This window comes from Ictidomys tridecemlineatus, chromosome 6 (assembly GCF_052094955.1).
Source record: "Ictidomys tridecemlineatus isolate mIctTri1 chromosome 6, mIctTri1.hap1, whole genome shotgun sequence".
NCBI lineage: Eukaryota > Metazoa > Chordata > Mammalia > Rodentia > Sciuridae > Ictidomys > Ictidomys tridecemlineatus.
The window spans coordinates 94,739,278-94,761,707 of record NC_135482.1 but is presented as its reverse complement, the minus strand read 5'-3'; the positions used below and the strand labels follow the sequence as shown (position 1 = coordinate 94,761,707).

Below are 22,430 nucleotides of genomic sequence, written 5' to 3'. Positions count from 1 at the left end.
GCATGGGAGGAATAGATGAATTCTAGATAGGGCAGAGGAGTGGGAGGGAAAGGGAGGGGACAGGGGATTAGCAAGGATGGTGGAATGTGATAGACATCATCATCCAAAGTACATGTATGAAGACACGAATTAGTTTCAATATACTTTATATATAACCAGAGATATGAAAAAATTGTGCTGTATACATGCAATAAGAATTGTAATGCATTCTGCTATCATTTATTTTTTTTAAAAAAATCAATAAAAAAAAAAGAAAGTAAACACAAAGTACAGAAATGTCTAGAGGACTGACCATGCAGCACTGACCATGTCCATTCAGACATGGAGTGGACCAGCGGAGAGAAAGATCAGAAGAAGATCTGAAAAGATACAATTAGATCACAGAGGGTCATAAATATCAAGTTGAAGAGTCTAACTGACAAGCTAAAGAAGTTGATAAACTGCCATAATGAGAGGGCTAATTCATTAAAGCAAACTCTTTTTTTCCCCTCCCGTCAATCCTCTCTGCACAATTCAAAGTTCCTTCGTTCTTCCATATCCCCGCCCCTCCCCACTATGGATCAGCACCTGCTTATCAGAGAAAACATTCAGCTGGTTTTTGGGATTGGCTTATTTCACTTAGCATGATATTCTCCAGCTCCATCCATTTACCAGGAAATGCCATAATTTCATTCTTCTTTAAGGCTGAGTAATATTCCATCATATATATATCTCACATGTTCTTTATCAATTTATCAGAAGGACATCTAAAGCTGGTTCCATAGTATAGCTATTGTGAATTGAACTGCTGTAAGCATTGATATGGCTATGTCATATGGCTATGTCACTGTAGTATGCTGATTTTAAGTCCTTTGGATATAAACTGAGAAGTGAGATAGCTGGATCAAATGGTAGTTTCATTTCAAGTTTTCTTGAAATAGAATCTCCATACTGCTTTTCATAGTGCTTGCACCAATTTGTAGTCCCACCAGCAATGTGTGGTTTGCTGTACCTTTTCCCCACATCCTCACCAACACTTTTTGTTACTTGTATTCTTGATAACTGTCATTTTGAGTGGAATGAGATGAAATCTTAGAGTCGTTTTGATTTGCATTTCTCTAATTGCTAGAGATGACAAACATTTCTTCATATGTTTATTGATCAATTGTATTTCTTCTTTTGTGAAGAATCTGTTCAGTTCCTCAGTCTATTTATTGATTAGGTTATTTGGGGGGTTTTTTGTTTGTTTTTTTGGGGTTTTTTTTTTTTTGGTGTTAAGTTTTTTGAGTTCTTTATATTTCCTGGAGATTAATGCTTTACCTAAGGTGCATGTAGTCAAGATTTTCTACCATTCTGTAGGCGCTCTCTTCACATTATTGTTTCCTTTGCTGAGAAGAAGCTTTTTAGTTTGAATCCATCCTCTTTATTGATTCTTAATTTTACTTCTTGTGGAAAGCAAACTCCTAATGGATTTTTTTCGGGGGGAGGGATATTAGGGCTTGACTCAGGGGCACTCAACGACTGGGTCACATCCCAGCCCTATTTTTTAAAAATATTCATTTTTTTTTAGTTGTAGTTGGACACAATACACTTATTTATCTATTTATTTTTATGTGGTACTGAGGATCGAACCAGGGCCTTGCATGTGCTAGGGGAGCGCTCTACTACTGAGTCACAATCCCAGCCACCCAGCCCTATTATGTATTTTATTTGGAGTCAGGGTCTCACTGAGTTGCTTAGCACCTCACTTTTCCTGAGGATGCCCTTGAACTCATGATTCTCCTGCTTGGGTCTCCTTAGCCATTGGGATTACAGGCATGTGCCACCGCACCCAGCTTAGTGGCCTTCTTATTAAAAACAGTTCATAAGTAGTTCATGTGAAATCTCAGTGTGGCAAGAAATAATACAAAGTATATGAGTACCGGCCCAAGAAAAATCAAAGCACAAGCCAGCACACTGCCATTCTACCTGAATGATCTTGGTATTCACCTGTAAAATAAGGCTAATGTTGTGTGTTCCATACAGCTGGCATGAGTATAAAGTAATACATAATATAGTCTTATTAAATGTTAGTTTCTTTACTACATTGTAAATATAGCTTATGAATTGTATGAATTATATCAATAAAGCTAGTAACAAAATAAGAGTTTTCAAAAAGCCTATAATGTATATTTTTCACTAATCCAAATTCTTGTTTTTCCTAATTGGCATTAAGTAGGGAAGTTATACTGAATACAGCAGGCTGAATTTAAGAACACATTCTTCTACAGAGTGAAAGAGATGACCCCTATGAACTTAAAAAATAGGTTATAGTTTCAATATACAATTAAGTCAAATTTCAAAACTATTTATGAGTCAAAAAAGAAAGTTTTATTATTACAATTTTCATTCTTTTTTTTTTCATTTAAAAGTCTGACTCCTAAACTATGTAATGAATTTTCTCCTCTAGCTGGACTAATTTCTAAGTATAGTTTCTATGACCTGTTGATGGAGCAATAGAGTACAGATTAATAGATGGCTTTAATAAAACTGCTTTATTTGGGCAATTTCCTCATGGTCAGCTAGTCTGAAGACAAGAAGTCCCATTAAATCACCATGGCATAACAATTATAGACAATCAAATTATAATTTACCTTACTGAAGTCAATTTCATGAGTCAATTTGAATTTGCCACTCCATTTGCCTTTAAAACTGACCAAGTCCTACTTCCTCTATCCAGCCTTCCTCAAGCCACAAAACCCACTCCACCACTCACTTTAGCATCATGCCTAGTACTCTATCCTATGCTGACAATAATGATGAGTGTCCCCTATAAAGCAGGGACTGAACTTGATGATATGCAAATCATCATTTGAATATCACATAAACAGTGAGAGACAGGAATTATTACAATTTGCAGATAAAGAAACTGAGATTCAAGATCTTAGCTTGAGTGATATGGCAGGTAAGGTGAAAAACAGAGAAGCAAACCTATCCACCCTCAGAGCTGACACTCGCCCATTATGCAGTACTGCCTAAGTAATGATAGTCATACTGTGAATCATTTTGACTTGTGAATTATTGTTTAAAAAGTAGGTTTTATCTAACCAACCAACTTGCACACTGTATGGTGATTCTACACATGGTAGACACTAAACGTTTATACTGATAACTCTAATGACCTTCTGTCTTCCTATATCATGTATTTCTCTCTTGAAAACTCTGAGAGCATCATTCAATGATATTGTGTCCAAGATATTGCCTAACTGCCATAAGAACAACAGAGAAAGTATCAATAATCTTACTAGCGGGCAAAACAATAGGGTAACATAGGAAAACCAACTTTGCATGTTAAGAGGCTGTAATAAAAAGCTCAATAAAGAATGCTGACAACCAGACAGTAACTCAGGAAGAAGCAGCAGACCTACGCTAGTAAGCAGCTGAAGCAGCTCATCTCATATAGTGCAGGTTAGTAAACACTTGCAGTAGGTAATTCTATCATACATTTCAAGTATTTAAATGTGAAAGAAAAGTTTCTATTTAAAGTTTTAACTGATAAGGAAGAAAAATGATAAAGGAACTTTGTCTTTCACATAATTAGAGATTCTCAAATCCCACACATTTCAGATACAAATTGGGCATCAGCAAATGACTTTTAATTTTGTTCCTATTTCAGCTTTAGTTACATCCTGTAGTTACAGATACTACAGAATGAAAGAACAGATTGTAAGAAACAAAAGCACAGTTTGAGGGACAAGTAAAATGAAAGTATATTTTTGCAACCAATGACTTGCGGTCTTTAACAGAGAACCATATCTTTAAAACATCAGAAGTATTGATCTGCACTGTCCAGTAAGGTAGCAATAGGCTTCCCACGGCTACTGAGCACCAAAAATGTGGCTAATCCAATTTAATATGTGCAGTAAGAATAAATCTCACACCAGATTTCAGTAGGACAAAACATGTAAAATATCTCGATTTTTAATACTGGTTGCATGTTGAAATGATAGCATTTTAGATATACTGGTTTAAATGAAATGTTATTAAAATTAATTTCACCTGTTTTACTCAGGCTACTTAGAACATTTCAAATTATGTATCTGGTTTTCATTATACTTCTACTAGATGTGGATGGTGTAGAATTTGTTGTGGAAAACCTCAACTGTGATCTAACAGACTGTTAAGATTCAGCAGTCCATCAAAACAGCCTGCTGTAGAAAATTCAATTTTACAGAAGACTGATATTTTCTGTGTTATATAAACATGAAAATCAGAGTAGCTTGGATTTGCATATGCTCCGTCCCTGATCAACTCTGAAGTTAGTGACAATCTTGGGCAAGTGACTTTACAACTCGGGGCCAACCTACCTTCTAATCCTACTATGCAGGTTAAATACAATAATATAAAGAGTTTTTCTAGAATTTTAAATGGTAAGTATTATGATCTTTCTAAGAATACTTAGAAAAACTTTTAGTGTATCTTGGTGGCCCTCTATTTTAGAAAAAGACTAATAAATTAGTAGCCTTGTAGGTAATATTTTTCAGGACTTCAAATTTTGAATTGTAATAAAATATATGTACTATTAGGAAAGATTATAAAATTTTCATTTTTAGAGATCTTTAAGGAAAAAGAAGCATATTGCTGCTCCTTCCTGTTTAAAACAAGAAGTTCAGCAGGAAGATCAGTTAGCTTATGCTATTTGTGAAAGGTAAATCTGGTTCTAAAAGGCAACTGGGTGATGTTGGGGAATTTGTTTAACATTTCTGGAGTATCAATCTCTAAAATTCCCTTCAGGCTCTTGTCAACAGTGAACACAGAACTCAGATACAAATTCCTGCTCATTGTTTTCAAAGCTGTCTACCTTACCAGTGTCTTATTTCTTAATATCCATTTCTTACCATTTCATCTACACATCTATACTATTAAAAATATTTATTTATTAGTTGTAGTTGGATACAATACCTTTATTTTATTTATTTATTTTTATGTAGTGCTGAGGATCAAACCCAGGGCCTTGCACATGCTATCCAAGCGCTCTACCTATGAGCCACAACCCTAGTCCCCTATACATATCTTTTTTAAAAGTTTCATGACAATCTTCCATGATGACTCCTTGCCCATGCTGATGTCCCATGAACTTCCATAAGCCCATTCTCCCCTCACACTAACTATATGTTTGAAGGCCATAGGGCCATGAAAAACAAAAAATTTCCCCCTTTCCTTATTCTCAATTCCAGGTTCTGGTTTAACTACTCTTGCCTTATAGGTGCTCACAAAATTGTTTACTAACACATACTAACACATAACTCATACAAATATGAGAAAGGTATAGAGCAAAATAAGTGTGCTGTTTACAGCCTCAGCAATTTGGTGAGACCTTTTCTCAAAACAAAAATAAAAATGGCTGGGATTGGAGTTCATGAACCAGAGCACCTCTTGGTCCAATCTCCAGTATAGGGGGAAAAAAAGAAAGGCTTACTGTTCCTAAACTGCCTGCACATAATCAGAAATAACTGCATCTGGTTATTTAGTTGAATGTCAAAAGTCACAAAAATGGTCTGTAACACAATTATTTGTGGAGTCACCTGCTCACCAAGTTTTACCACAATTAGATTTCTTCAGTAGACTTTTTTTTTTTTTTTAAATCTGAGGATTAAATAAACTATCTCTAGATTTGCTCTGGGAATGCATGTGACTTTAAGAAATTAATTTTGGGGAGGGGAGAGGCTATGTGGGTAGGAATGATGGAATGAATGACATTATTACTCTGTGCATGTATGATTATATGACCTAACTCTACATCATGTACAACTAGAAGGAGGAGAAATTATACTCCTTTATGTATGATGTGTCAAAATGCATTCTACTTTCATATATAACTAATTAGAACAATTTAAAATTTTTTCTTAAAATGTAAGTTAAGATGGATTCATGCCAGAGGAGGAAGGAGAGGGGTTAATCCAACATCACTGGCATCCTTATAAAAAGACAAGTGACTCAGAGTGAAACACACACACAGATTGAAAGCAAGAACTGGGGAGCAGAGTATGTCCAGAAACAAGTTGAATATCCACTCTACTCAGGATACCCACTCTTTACAACTGCTGATCTTCACTAGAATCTATCTTCCAGTGTTTTTGCTCAATTTGTTGAGTGAGTGAATAATTAATGAATAAATCAACTGTGGGGTTGTTCACTACTCCAAAAAAAATAATTTTGTTTTCTGTAACATAGTTTGCTTATCTTGAAAAGAGAATTAATAATAATTCCATGCTCAAAGGCATGGTGACCCCACCAGAAATGTTCTATAAGCCATTAAGTCTCAAATAAGCAGATCTCACAATAAGAGCAAGTAATTAGCAATACAATATTGAGGCAAAATTTTGAAGAGGTGGGAGTTTGGGGGGGGAGAAGGGGATTAGAATGCCTCATTACTACCCAAAGACAGTCATTTTTTCCTCATGGGAAAGTTTGCTTTGCATGTGCTAAAGAAAGCCAATCTGGAAGCTTACTTTACAGTCAGCCCAATTGTTCTAGTCATTCAAGGAGAAAATGTTAAGGGGTACTACTGCCCTTCACAGAGGAAGTAGCATCTGTAAATCATTAATAGTTGAATTAAGATCTCTTCAATTGCTTTTTCAATTAGGGACATAAATTAAGAAGTTTTAGAGAAAAATCACTTTTCCAGACAGTAAGTCCACTGTTTCCTCCTAGCACATGTAAGAGCACATAAGCTGCTGAGTCAGATTTTAATTCTATTTTATATTTGTACCATTATATGCATAGGCATCAATTCTCTCTTAGGGCATGCTTGTTCAGTAATACCAACACCCTTTCCAAACCCTTGCTCCTACGAGCCTCTTTTTTCTCAACCAAACTGCTCCAACAAGCTTTAGACAGTGGGCAGGCAATGCATAGTTTTTTAACCTTCTTCCTCAAAGGAGAATGCCTCCTTTGGGGGAAAAAAAAAAAATTAAGGTCTTCACTGGAGTTTCCTCTCTGAAGGTTTGCCACCTTTCCCAACAGTGGTCATCATGAGGACATTTCTCAATCTAAGCCCAACCTGAGTTCCTTTCTAGTAAATAAACACATTTCTAAATGTAAAAGTACTAGCCTTCCTGAGTGCATCCAATTACTATAATAGCCTAAGAAAATGAGGCTAAACTTCTAAAAATTCTCCTATTTCAGGTCTCATGGACCTATGAGGAAAGCAAGTAAATATGACCACATCAAACAAAATACCACCCTAATGATGCAAGTGTTAGCTGGGGATTCATTCTAAGAATGGTATACTTCCTTTCCGGGATCATGGTGTGTTCAAATGACACATAATGGGCAATTGCTGTTTTTCTAGCTGTACCAATAAACTGAGTTTTCAAGGATATTTTCCAAGCACCCACCTTGTTGAGGACATCTCGCTGGCAGCCAAGATAAAGATTGGGAAGAATTCGTGTTGGCCCAATGTTGGCAACAGGCAAGCAAGGCTGAGAAATGCAGGTAGGGACAAGAGTGGATTTTCCTTCACAGAGGCCAGGGAAACAACGAGAGAACTCAGCAAACCCACCTAAGAATAAACATTATAAGATTATGTCATGCACAAAGTAAAAATCAGCCATTTGTGAACTACTCAACTAAAATTACTTAGAACAGAAAAATCAAATCCCACAGATCCAAGTAGATACCACTCCCTATGCGTTCCTTTCTTTAGCTGCTGATGCTAAATTTGATCATAGGATCCAGTAACAGATTTTGGTTTATAAGGCTACAATATGGAATATGCAAGTCCTAAAGGCTTTTTACATGACTCTTCTTTCTCAAACATGCTCTTCATCTTCACAAATCCTATGATATCTGCTCCCCATTTCTCAGCCTCAAACAAATGATCTTTGTGGATAATAAAGAGATTTAAAGTCAGTAACAAATAACCACTTAAGACAATTTTGCACAGAAGCAAAATAGGGATATAAAAACTGTGAATCAACGCCAAACGTTACTTCTTCTACGTAAAATTTATCACATAATTCTTTCTAGAACTTTATATCTTCCTATTATACATATTTTTAAAAATTTCAAACATATCAAAAATATGCCCCTACTCTTAGAAATATTATCTATATCAAGTTCTTAGGATTCTGTAGGCAGTTAGTCAAGGTTCCTACTGATTACCACTGATTTCTGAAGATCTGTTCATTTACTATACACTAGAAAGAAGTGTTGACAGACCCTAAATTCATGAGACAAGATTCCTGGATTCTGAAAAGTTCAGTATTTTTCTAGTCCTGTTAATGATTGGCTCTATGACTTAATGAAGAAACAATCTTGCCACCACTCAATGGAAAAAAGAGATCTGTGTAGTCAAAGGAGGCATTCTTGCCTCCTTTGGGAAAAGAAAAAATTAAGGTCTTCACTAGGGTTTCCAATCTAAATAATCCTATCCAAATTCAAACCTAGGAACCAGAATGATTGGTAAATTTTCATAAAATCCCTTGCTGTCCAAATGCTCATTACTTCATAAGTCCAAACTCATAAACTGAGATTTGAATTATAATACTTATATATTTATAATACTATTAAATTAAAAAATAACATATTAAGTTTTATTAGAAGGTAGTACCATGTCTTCCAAAATTATCTCCAAAGAAACTGGTTTACTTTATTTAAACCAAATAAGCTTTGCAAATTCATTTGACTATAGAATTGTCTCTAAAAATCTATTAATTTGCTAATGTAATGCACATTTACAGAAATGCTAGACTAGGATTATTGCAACTACTGAAAAGTAGCCTATTAGAATTCTATACCTACAAGCATAACCCACAGATAGATTCAAAGACAGGGATCAGCCAATACTGGTATGTGAGTGCCTACTGTTTAGAATTTATAATCTTATTTACATTACTGTTCCTTTTCAGTGTCTCTAACTGTACAACACAGTTGTTATTTAAAGTACGGTTTCTTTCCCCCAGGTAGTTCTCATAACATGATAAAAGATTCTCATCATTCTTTGCTTACCTTATTATACCACCCAACATAATAGGCACTATTTTGATTGTATGATTTTAAATTGTTCTACAGCATTAGATGATTCTAGTGTTTTGCTAAAAAAAAAAAAAAAAAAAAAAAAAAAAAAAAAAAAACCTGTTTTCATATATGTATTTTTTATTTTCTGGATCCAGTACAGCTCATGGGATGACCTATCATTTAATCCTAATAAAACAATGTTAAAGTAAATGTTTTCAGAGAAATAAAAAGAAGCTCCATTTGAATTTCATTTTAAACTTATAAGTAATCATACTTACAAATAATTTTAAGTAATCATAGGATGTACTGAACATTTGCCATGTGGCACGCAGTACTCTAAGCCCTTTACAAGTATAGTTTCTCAATATTTATAATAACCCTATGAGGTAGGTACCATTACTGTTCCCATTTACAGATAAGAAAATAGAGTTTTAGAATGACTTTGCATAATAACTAGCAGAACTAGGATATGAGTCTGCTTCTCTGAGTCCTGTGGGTTTAATTTCAATTCTTCCCTTGCACGCTGAACCAGTCTTGCTGATGGCTGTGGGGTCCAGCTTCACCACCTGTGATCTGCCAGTTCTTAGTACCAGGTTAATGACAGCCAACTGCCCTCTCCTAAACTGATGGAAGAGCCTTGCTTCCCTAAAGCTATATGGCTCAAAAGTTTCAATGCGGGGGAAAAATAAGAGAAGGAAACCTGACATGACCAGAGATAAGAGACTTGAAATATACTTTGTATGAAAGTCATAACAAAGTTTACAAATGAACTAGTTGAAATGTAAATATGGTCACTGATTTGTTCATGATCACAGTGTGCAAGCTGGCAGTGAAGCTGAAGATGTCTTGGTTTTCAAGCTTCTCCACAAAACAGTTTTCAGAGGGATACTATTTCACAGCAATCATAAACTGACTATCCCAGGCTCAACTCTATCACTAATTAGCACAGGGATCCTAGATTACTTTAACTTCAACTTACCTCAAAAGCCAGTGTGATGCTAATAAATTCCATGCAGAGAATAAAATTAATAAAAGAAACAAACAATTGTTTGGCCTCAAAACAAAAAGCCAACCAACACTACATTGTAAAATGCATCATAAAACAAAAAGAAACCTCTTGTTTACAAATATTTTTCAACTAATATCTAGCACAAACACAAATAACCAAATAATTTTTTAAATATTTAATAGATTTCAATGAAATCAAATCATTCATTTAGTGCCCAGTCTGGCTTGAAATGTACCAAACTGGGGCTCTCAGTCACTTCCAGAAAACACTACCTCAGCCAAAGAGTACATTTCCCCTGATCATTATCTATGACAATATTCCACTCTGCTGACATCCTCCTTCATTGACAGTTTTTTCCATTCACTGACCTTTCATTCACTGTTGTACTCTAGTGACTCCAGTTTCATTCCATTAATTAACAACAGATGAGACACTGCCTGATTTCTCCAGAACCTTTTAAAACTATCCATGGCCTTGCCAGCAACTCGATTTTGAAATATATCTAAAATGTCCCTTTTCCTCTCAAAGGTTCTTTTATAAACAAGATCTATACCACAAGAAAAGTACAATTCGTGTATGCTTTGTTACCAAACGGCTGACACAGACACAGAATAAAGCATCATCTTTGTCTGCTCCTGTCATAACTCTCTACTGCCCCAAGGACTCTGTGTTAAAGAGTCCATTACAAAAAGACAGCACCAGTTCATTACCCTCCTATTTGAAAAGCAGTACTAAAAAACTGACAAGCTTCCTAAAAAGTTTTCAAGTATTTTAAAAAATTACTCAAGGATTTTTTTCCCTGTCCTGTCGGTAATTATCAAGTTTCTCTGATCCCTAAATTCTGCTGTTTTCATCTGAGAATACAGAAAATAGGAAGTGGTATTAACCCACATGTGCTTCCCTAACACAGGCCTGAATTTAAGAATGGCTGTGTCTGCTACTGTCCTTGCCTGAGCATGTCTATGTTCAAGAGGAGGAGGGGCTGGGGTTGTGGCTCAGTGGTAGAGCGCTCACCTTGCGCAAAGCCCAGGATTCGATCCTCAGCACCACATAAAAACAAATAAATAAATAAAGTTATTTAAAAAAAAAAGGAGGAGGAGGAAAACACAGGTTCAGGCACTTCCAGCCTCTACAGATTTGGATGGACAAGGCAGATAGACTGAAGTGCTAATGCCTATACTTCTCTTGTCTTCACAAATTCAACCAAAAGGACACATTTAGAAATAAGAATATATTACTTTGGACAGTCAAAATACTTAGTATAGCTTCAAAGGCATATATATTTTACATATTACTTTATTCTATTCGTCCAAGAAAAATTTCTTTCCTCAAGGGCACTTCTTTCACAATTCCAAACCTAAGTACTATTTTCTGTCAACAACCACAAAAAAGGAAAACAAACAAATAAAAACCCCTACTGTGAACCACCATTCCATTTTGGTGGGAAGAAATATGACAAGTACAATAAAATACATATAACAACTCCACTAAACAATTCCAATAAGTCTCTTTTTTTCTCTTCCCTTTGACTCAGGTAATCAGTTATAGATCACTATGCATTTTTTTAAAATGAAAGAATTATTTACTAATTAACTAAATTAGACTTTACTATAGCTTAGTGATTCTCTAAATTTACTTAAGTCCAAATTTTAAAAACAGAACTCTATCCTTGTAGTCAAACTAATGGTAAATGTTAATTTCATCATTTTAAAGATAGTTCCCTATCAGCAGAGACACAGGACTTTTCCCTTATGCTTTCATTCCAATAGGTAACAAGTCATCCGAGCTTTGTCAACTGACTGAGTTGTCTAAAGCTGGAAGGCAGAAAAAAGAGAACCACCATAATGTGAATGGATTTCATGGCTATATACAGAAATAGTATTTAAACAAAACTCTATTTTGTGGGAGACCATTTTCTAAAAATTCAACTGCAATTTTTGTATTTTAAATCACATAGGTCCTATGATTTCACAGTATAGAACAGTTTTCTTCATACTGAAAATTAAATCTGTTTCTTTACAATCACATATAATATTAAAAAGTGAAAACATGTTTCACAATAAAATATTTTTATTGCTCTTAAGGGTTTTTTGAGACATGGTGGTGCATGCCTATAATCCCAGGGACTCAGGAAGCCGAGGCAGGAAGTTCAAAGCCAGATTAAGCAATTTAGAGAAACTCTGAGCAACTTAGTGAGATCCTATCTCAAAATTTAATAAAGGAGGACATGGTTCAGTAGTTAAGGGTCCCTGGGTTCAATCCCTGATACAAAAAAAAAAAAAAAAAAAAAAAAAACTCCCCACAACTGATCTATACTAATTTAAACTCTTATTCCAATTAACCCAGACCTACTGAGCATAGAGCAAGTGCAAAGTAGATGGACACATATTTCTTTGAAAACTCTTCAGGAAACCCGAGAAGTTGTACATCTCATAAAACATATTCTATAAGTGACAACTCCAAAAATGTTCACCCTATCTTGAACAACTCTATCATTTGGTAGTGGGGAATAAGAAGTTTTTATCTAATTTGGTAATTAATAATTGTCACATACACAACAAATGAATTAAAAATTTTCAAAGTATTAGCATAAAAAAATCTCTAAATGGGCTAGGATTGTGGCTCAGCAGTAGAGTGCTCAACTAGCATGGGCACGACCTGGGTTCAATTCTCAGCACCACATAAAAATAAAGGCATTGTGTTGTGTCCATCTACAAAAAAAAAAAAAAAAAAAAAAAGTTTCCTCTCTCTCTCTCAAAAAAAAATCTCTAAATAGCTGAAATAATGCAACTTGTAACTTCTTATAATTCTTAATACCAGATTTTATTAACCCTCAGGATATTATCTCAATCAATGCACTAACAAAATCCAAATTCTGTTTTAAGAGTTCTCAAAAGATGCAGTATGATAGCTAGTTTACTGACCTTTCAAACTGGCAATACATAACCGGAAGCAGCTCCTTCTTAACACAAACACATATCACCAGGACTTTTAATACATGCCTCAAATAAACAGATTGTTCCAAAGAGTGCAACCAGAATAACCCATCAAAAGGATTACAGCCATAATATACCACTTGGTTAAATAATATTAACAAACTCTCTTAAGTAGAAGGGCCAGATTTGCAGAAGCAACAACTCTGACTGGTCCCCCAGTGACATTTAAGATGTGACGACAAGTGAACTGTATTCTGGAACTTCCTGAGAAGGATGGACTTAGGAGGACTCTACTTCCATCAGCATAGAAGGAGGTTGTTAAGGAGAACATTTCACCTGAAAATGTTCAAGCATACCTAGTTCTTATTTTGGGACTTACTATCAAAACTCCCATCTAACATTTCAATCCTCTCTGGTCACTTCTAGTTAAGGACTTACTGATACCTTAAAATTAAATTTAAAGCCAAAATCTCCCTCTCTCTTTCTGCATTCCTGTTGGTGTTACCAGCATTCCCTAGGCATCTCAGTAGTATTTACTTGGAATGTCAACACACCAGTATGATAGCTCTTCTCTCTGTCCCTACCTTACAGTCTCCTACCACAGTGCCAGTCCAAGACCTTCATTGCTCATGCTTGGATAAATTTCAGCAGCTCTCTTGAATCCACATCCTCTTTTCCAATTCCTTTTCAACCTGTTGCCAGATTTAGTATTCAAAAATAATATTTTGAGCCAGGTACAGTGGTGCCCTCCTATGATCCCAGAAGCTTGGAAAGCTAAAGCAGGATGTTCAAAGCCAGCCTCAGTTCCTTGGAAAGGCCCTAAATAATTTAGTGAGACCCTGTCTCTAAATAACTCAGTGGTAAAGGGCCCCTGGGATCAATCCCTGGTACTAAAAAAATAAATAAAATAAAATTTTTTTAAAAATGTTTGATGCTATTCTCTGCTTCCAAATATCTACAAAATAGAATCTAAAATTCTTAGCCTGACAATCTAATCCCAATCAAGTGTCCACCCTAATTTCCCCTACCATCAACCCCTCATTTACTTAACAGACTTGTGCTTTTTCATCTCTGGGTCTTTGACAATTCAGTCATTCCAACTCATTTTTTCATTGGTTCTTGTTAGTTATACATGACAGTAGAATCCATTTTGATATAATTATACAAGCACAGAATATATCTTATTCTAATTAGAACCCCATTCTATATGATATACACATTAGAATTCACTGTGGTGTATTCATATATGTACACAGGAAAATTATGTCAGATTCATTCGACTGCCTTTCCTTTCCTACTTCCCACTCTTTTCTTTATTCCTCTTTATCTAATCTACTGAATTTCTATTCTTCCCAATTCATTTTATATTTCCTTCCAATTCATAGTCAAGCACAAGTTACACTGTTCCTACACAGCAGTATACTCTAAAGGTTTTTACCATGACAAGTAAAATACATTTTAGATGAAAATCCTCAGAACACATACCACCAAAAGTTTCACAATACAGTCTTTCCTTACTATGTGAAATGTTGTTAAGTTTCTACTCTATTCTATTGCAATAACAAAATCTATATAGCTTCTCTGATCAGTGTATCTAGATATGGTCTTGTTGTCTAAGTTCTATAAAATTTATACAAATCATTTGGTGACCAATTTGTGAACTGCTTGTGGATAAGAATTATGACTTATACTCCTTTGAAATCACTTTAGTATTCAGCATAGTGCCTGGCATGTAATTAAAATTCAATAAATGTTTATTGAATCCTTCCTTGTTACAATGAATAGCTGTTTGATGGATATAAATCTTGGGTGTTTTTAGTGGTCAAAGGATTTCCTGACACCAATCAAAGCCAAAAGTTATATTGGCATGGGTGGTGATGGTGGGGCATACAATCTGCTTCCTATTCCTAGACTATAATGCTCCAGAAGACTCACACGAGGTAAGAGAGGAGGTGCAGGTCAAGAAAGATAATTTTCTGCTATTATAGGGAAAAAAGGTAGAAATGACGAATGCCATTTTGGTCATCCAAAAGCAACACTGAATTGTTTATGCACTTCTTGCCATATCCAGAACACTTTACAAAAAGATGGAACAAGAAAATTTTCTCTGATTATGGCAGCCATAAATAATAGAACAGTAAATAAATGCTGGAGAGGATGTGAAGAAAAAGGAACCCTCTTACACTGTTGGTGGAAAAGTAAATTAGTACAACCACTATGGAAATCAATATGGAGATTTCTCAAAAGACTAAGAATGGAACCACCATATGACCCAGCTGTACCATTCCTTGGTATATTAAAAGTCATCATACTATAACAACACATGCATATCCATGTTTACAGCAGCACAATTCACAAGAGTCAAACTCTAGAATCAGCCTAGGTGTCCATCAATGGATGAACTGGTAAAGAAAATGTGGTATATACACACAATGAAGTTTTTTTCAGCCATAAAGAAAAATGAAATATGTCATTTGTAGTAAAATGGATGAAACTTGAGAACATAATGTTAAGCAGAATAACTCAGATGGTCAAGGGTCATGTTTTCTCTCATGTGTGGAAGCTAGAGAGGAAAAAGGAAAAGAAAGGTGGAGGAGATCTCATCAAAATTGAAGAGAAGATCAGTAGACGAGAGAAAAGGAAAGGAGAAATGGAGGGAAAGGAGAAATACTGGGGAATGATATTCAACAAATTGTTATACCATGTGCATGTGCAAATATGGAACCAAAAAAAATCTCATCATTATGTACAACTATAAAAAAAATATGGAAACAAAACAAAGCAGTATGGAGTTTCCTTGGAAATCTGGGAATGGAACCATCATTTGATGCAGCTATCCCTCTCCTCGGACTATACCCAAAGGACTTAAAAACAGCATACTTCAGGGACACAGCCACATCAGTGTTTATAGCAGCACAATTCACAATAGCTAAACTGTGGAGCCAACCTAGATGCCCTTCAGTGGATGAATGGATAGAAAAAAAATGTGGCATATAAACATAATAGAATATTACTCAGAATAAAAAGAGAATAAAATCATGGCACTTACAGGTAAATGGATGGCGTTGGAGAAGATAATGCTAAGTGAAGTTAGCCAATCCCAAAAAACAAATGCCAAATGTTTTCTCTGATATAAAGAGGCTGACTCATAGTGGGATAAGGAGGGGGAGAATGGGAGGAATAGATGAATTCTAGACAGGGAAGGGGGTGGGAGGGAAAGGGAAGAGGCAGGGAATTATCAAGGATGGTGGAATGTGATAGACATCATCATCCAAAATACATGTATGAAGACACGAATTGGGTGTCAACCTACTATATAGAGATATTACACATATAAGAATTGTAATGCATTCCACTGTGGTGTGGTTAAAAAAATAAAATCAATTAAATAAAAAAAGGAATGGCTAAATGAAAAACAGAAAAATTTCTCTGATGCTACGAAGTAGCCCATGATTCCATATATTGTATAGAGTGCAGTCAATACTTCTATGGCTCTGGGAATCAGGGCATATCCCTTAGGAAACCAATGAGATACCAACTGCAGTTAAACCCTTGATGAGGATAAAGCCACTGCTGGACATGACTTGTGATCAGTGAAGAGTATAATTAAATAAGATTATTAATAAGGGTAATTCTAAGTCTAGAGGAAAAGGGAATATAGCCTGGTCTCTGGAGAATGACTCAAGAATCAAATCTGCAGGCTGGAGATATAGCTCAGCTGCTAGAGTTCTTGCCTTGCAAGCACAGGGTCCTGGCTTCAACAGCTGCACCACCACAAGAAAAAAAAAAATCAAAAATCTAACCTGTGAACTATCTCTGAACAACTATTCAAGTCATTTCTCAGATCTTTCTATGTAAAGCTCAAAGATTTCTAATCTGTCCTTAAGCAGGCTCTCCTATAAGACCACTGCTGTGTATTCTACTCATCAGTAGTCCTCCTCTTTGGCCAACTGCAGTTTTAGAGAAGATTTCATAGAGCAGTAAAGGAAGAAAAGGAATACCTGTTCAGTCAACCAAACCCTAGAAACCACTGAAATTCAACATGTAAGTTCAGAAAGCATTTAATGATCACCTACTGTGACCTGGACACAGTTCTAGGTAATAAGGACAGTGTTGACCAAGATAAAGGCCCCCAGTTTAGTGGGACAAATTTTAACCAATTCATTAGATGAATAGTTAACTAATTATCATAGGTGCCCAAAGGAGAATGGAAACCAACTTTGCCTAGTAGCTAGGCAAGGCTTAACAACTGCACTAAATCTAAGAGATAGAGAAGAAGAAAACCCTCGGCAAAGGAGAGAGCCTCTGTGAGGAGCAATAAAGCTCACTGATGCAGGTTTATAGCAGTTGGGACAAACAAGCTCAAACAGAGAAACAAATGAGAATGTAAAGTGGCATTACAGGAAGTTAGAGAGGTAGGCAGAAATCAGCAGGGCCCTGAGAGTTAGTGGAGATTTTATAATTAAGAGAACTAATGCACATTATACTGGAATACTTGAAAACTATAAAATGGGACTGGGAAAATACTTCAGTGATCCAGCATTTGCCTAGCATGCTTGAGGCTGTGATTCAATCCCCAGCACCACAAAACAATAAGATATATTTTTAAAAAGCCCTATAAAATAAAAAGTAAAAATATCACTCTGGCATAGTGTGAACAATGAACTGGAAGGTGGTAACATAGAAGATGTGAGAAAACCAGTTAAAAGATCCTAGGGCAGTCTGGGTAGATACAATGTTGGCTTTAGTTGGTAGAAGAGGAAGACTTCTCAGACCCTAGCAGTCAAAGGAAAGATCTGGTGATCTAGTAATTAGTCTCAGTTCTTCTCTACTTTTTACAAAAAAACTACTCTGGTTTCTTAATGGAGAACCCCCTCAAATGTATGTTCATTCCTGACATTTCTAATCATGCTTTCCCCCGCTTCAGAATGCCAAGGATCCCTTCCCCACTCAAAATCTTACTCATCTTTCCTGGTTCAATTAAAATTCCATTGCCTTAATCAAGCTTTCCTCAGCTTCTGCAGACTACACTGAACTATCCCTCATCACTAACTTTATCATGCAATTTAGCACAGATCATATGTTTCCCTTTATTTCATCTAATTTACCATGACTGTGTTTCTTCAAATTAATCACTAGACTCTCAAGAGCAGGGGCAAGCCTTTTGCTTTTCTATTCCCATTTCCCATTTGCTTTCTATTCCCATTTGCTTTTCTATTCCCATTTCCTAAAGCCAAGTTTAGAGCCCAATTGTAGAAGTACCCATCATATACCAGGAGACTGAGTAAAAAGGCAGAATATGCCGGGAACTGGTATTTCTCTGGAACACACACAACACAATTGGGGGATAAGGGAAGACTGATGTTATTGTTGTCATCTACAGTACTTTTGTTTGGCTTGTGCAAAATATCAGGATGAAGAAGCAAGGAACTATACTAGTCAGTTCTGCAGTCCATTTTTTTTTCAAAGGACAGTCTTGGGCCTTGTGCTTTAGCCACTGGTAGCTGGCAAATGACATATACTGGCTTACCACACTGGAAGGTAGCAATTGGAGAAAAGATGATCCACTCTGTACAACATTACACAAAATGAGACTTAGAAGCAGAGGTAGCAAATATATGGCAACCCATGAGCAAAATAGCATTTGTCCCCCCTCCCCAAGTTTTCTTGAGGTTTCACAAGTAAAATATTGTATTTATTTAAGGTATACAATGTAATGACTTGATATACATATATACTGTGAAATGTATATATACACAAATATGTGTGTATATATATACAAATATATACATATATGTGTGTGTGTATATATATATATATATACTGTGAAATTCATAAAATCTGCATATAAGCTAATCTACATGTCAAATATTTATTGAAAACATACAAAAGTGCTAGGCCTTGAGGGTTACATGAAGATAATAACGTCTGTTAAATACGAAAATAATCCCACTGCATTCCAGTAGAGCTTTCATGTATCCATGACCTTTCCTTCAGTAAGCCTTCACTTTTTATGTCCTGAAGGTAAGTCTGTGTCTCCTCTTGTTTGAGGGACACAGAGGTCACTAAGAGGCTATTTTCAGGCTGGAGTTGTGGCTAAGTGGTAGAGTGCCTGCCTAGCATGTGTGAGGCACTGGGTTTGATTCTCAGCACCAAATACAAGCAAATAAATAAATAAAGGTCCATCAATAACTAATAAAAATGTTTTTTTTAAAAAAACAGGCTATTTTCAATTTCTTAGAGAGTTTGTTTGTTCCCCTTCTCTGTACTAGTAAGAAAGCCCTGAGGACACGAGTAGATCTCAGGCCACAAACTCTTCACTTCTATATCTAATGACCATAAAAGCCATCTCACATAGCTCATGCATTCCTTCTTTTCAAGGTGACTAAAAGTTCTAAATTGATGGAAAAATTACTCTAAGAAACCATGCTGTCTTCCAATTATCATATCGGTACAAGGTTGATAGATTTAAATCTAACTGCCTGAAGCCATAGGGGCAGTTAATAATGCCCCTATGAAAATCATCTCAACATGAAAATCATCTCCAGTGACCTTATAACTTATAGTAGCCCCTGTGAGAAACTAGCATGCTTTACCACATTCATATATTTCTCTCCAAGTAAAACATTTAAGAAACTTTTATCAATATGTCCTGTGTCTCACATTCCTGGCATGTTCTCTGAGCAGTTGGACCTTGGCCAAAAAATAAAAACAGGTTCCCAAGAATTGATGGTCCCACCTTCCCAAACATTGTTTTTTATTTTGTCCAATTTTTCTATCTACTCTGGGCAGTAGATTGACTCACCAAGAGAATTCCCATTGGTCAGAGGCTTTTGGCTAGATGGGGAAGCTTTTAACCATCCAGAACCCTTCTCTTAGGTGCCAAAAGAGACCTGACTGCTTAGAAAATCCCAAATAAGGTAATTTAGAACTAGAAATGATCTCCTAAAAGAAATACAAGATTCCACAGATGTGGATGGGGGTATGGGACTGACAATACAGTCAATATGGTTCTTGAAGATATCTCAGTGAATCTGTTTAGGCCTAGAAAATATTTCCTGCATTAAAGGGGGATACCAGGGTGTCCTGGCTCAGTCATGTCATATCATGTGTCCTTAGGGTTGATTAAACTAATCAAATCAAACTACATTCTTGTTCTTCCTTATTGCCCAATCAAAGCTACACACGATAAGAACTGTCCCAGAAAATAAAAGAATGCTCTTTGGTAAAGGAAGTAAAGGGCATATGAAAAGTTATGACACCTGTCCTAGAAACTCAACATGAGCTCACTCCTCTGCAGGGTGCTGCCTGGCTAAGCTGTCACATCAGAACCTCCCATAAGGAAAAGGTATCTCATAATGATACCAATGGGGTAGAATGAAGCACATTTAGGCAATACCTTAGGAAAAACCCTGGTCTCACAAATTCCAAAGTAAAATCCCACACAGTGTTTAAAAAAGCATGAAATGAATGCGTAAACTTATCAAAAGGGTTTAGTGGAACTAACAGTTGTCATATTTAACACACTTATACTCCTTTAAAAAAGCTTCTATCAGGCTGAGAAGGTAGCTCATAAAGCATATGCTTAGCATGAGCAACGCCCTGGGTTCAAACCTCAGCACCAAAAAAATTGCCTGTCCAGATGGACAGGATCTGGGGCTGGGGCTGTGACAGAGTGAGAGTGCTTGCTTAGGATGTGTGAGGCACTGGGTTCGATCCTCAGCACCACATAAATAAAGGAATGCTATCTAAAAAAGAGAGAAAGAGGAAGAATCAACATGAAAATCATCTCCAGTGACCTTATAACTTATAGTAGCCTCTGTGAGAAACTAGCATATAGAATATTATTATTCTCAGTCACAAAATTCTATAAATTGTATTTTATAACAAGCAAACTTCACTTAAGGATATTCAGAGATTAAACAGAATCACAACATAAATTAAAGGTACAGCTATAGATAATATGAGAACTGAAAAAACTATCCTTGTTCTTAGAGAACTGAAACAAAAGCTTATGAGAAACAACTGGAGACATAGAAATCTTATTTGAATCTGCCGTTAAAAAGTGTTAACACACCAACAACTCCTGCCATCACTGTGGCTGAATTTGCCTGACAGCAGCTTTATGGCAAGGCACTGTGCATTGGCAAACTATTTCCCACTTCATGAGTGAGTGCAAGTAAAAGAACGGACTTCAGTAAGGTCCACAGAACAGGGGAAGCAAGAAAAAGAACAGTCTGCTTTGGAATTCTATGAGATGGAACTACCACACTGCTCTCCCTCAGAACATTATAAAATATTTGGTTTCCTATGTTTTTTTATAAAATAGCTGCTTGCTTAGCATTTACTGAATTTTTTGCCAATTATAAAAACAAAATAAAAATACAGATGTAAATAAGGTTTAAAACAGTCCCCCTAATAATTAAAAGATATATTCTGTATATATTCTCTCCTATTTCCCTAATATAAAAAAAAAATCTACTTTTAATAAGTCTGACACAGTAATATTGGTTTGGCTATTGCCACAGGGGTGGACACTAATGACAAGATCTGAGATGTAGATTATTGTTCTTATATCACAGGTGAATGAAAAAATCTCCAGACAGAAGCAACTGGCTCTGAACTGTCCATATGGGCACAGTGATCTATGTGGCACTTAAACACTCAATGAAAAGGTATTTCAGGGCTAGGGTTGTGGCTCAGAGTTAGAATGCTCGCCTAGCATGCATGAGACACTGGGTTCGATCCTCAGCACCACATTAAAAAAATAAAATAAGATAGAATAAAGATATTGTGTCCACCTATAACTAAAATATATTTTTTTAAAGGCATTTCAGCTAGTTCAAAAGTACATTGCCCAATGCGGAAGAATGACAGTATTCAAGTTAAGTGGAACTGTTACAACAATCAAAAGCTATAAATCATTCTACACACCACAGTTGTACTTTGAGCTGTGAAATAATGTTTACTCATACAGTTCAATGAATTTCCAAGTCCTTTTCATTGTTATTACAGCCTTACCTGCAAGCAGGTGAACAGAGGTGAAGCTCTTCTCCAGTTTACCCAGAAGTACAGTGAGAAAGCAGTCTGATGATAGAGAAGCAACATCTTGGGAACTCTGATCATAAACTACCACCTTCTGACTGCAATCAATGTCAACCTGAAATGCAAACAGAAGGCTTGTTAGAAAAGAAGGCTAGAAAAACAATCTCATAAACCTCTGGCAGAATAGGATCTCACATTTACTGGTGCTGAATCGAATAAATAATTCTGTTTTCAATTAATAATTTTTTAAAAATGACATGCAGTCAATATATTAAATAAAGTTAGGACAGAAGTGATTTAAATGTTTGTAAAAATCAACTTTTTAAAAAATTATTTATTTCTTAGTTGGACACAATACCTTTATTTTATTTATTTATTTATTTATTTATTTATTTATTTATTTAATGTGGTGCTGAGGATCAAACCCAGAGCCTCACATGTGCTAGGTGAGCACTCTGCCA

The 22,430-nt window shown here is 35.8% G+C and overlaps 1 protein-coding gene across 1 annotated transcript in view; it reads right to left on the bottom strand.

Moving 5' to 3' along the window:
• Dusp16 (dual specificity phosphatase 16) overlaps positions 1-22,430 on the bottom strand; it is a 91,052-nt gene that overhangs the window by 25,119 nt on the left and 43,503 nt on the right. The window contains exons 3-4 of the mRNA XM_005331909.4: positions 21,946-22,084; positions 7,359-7,522 (exon numbers count right to left, since the gene is read on the bottom strand). Of these exons, the coding sequence (XP_005331966.1) occupies positions 7,359-7,522; positions 21,946-22,084 (303 nt within the window). The remainder of the gene's footprint in view (positions 1-7,358; positions 7,523-21,945; positions 22,085-22,430) is intronic.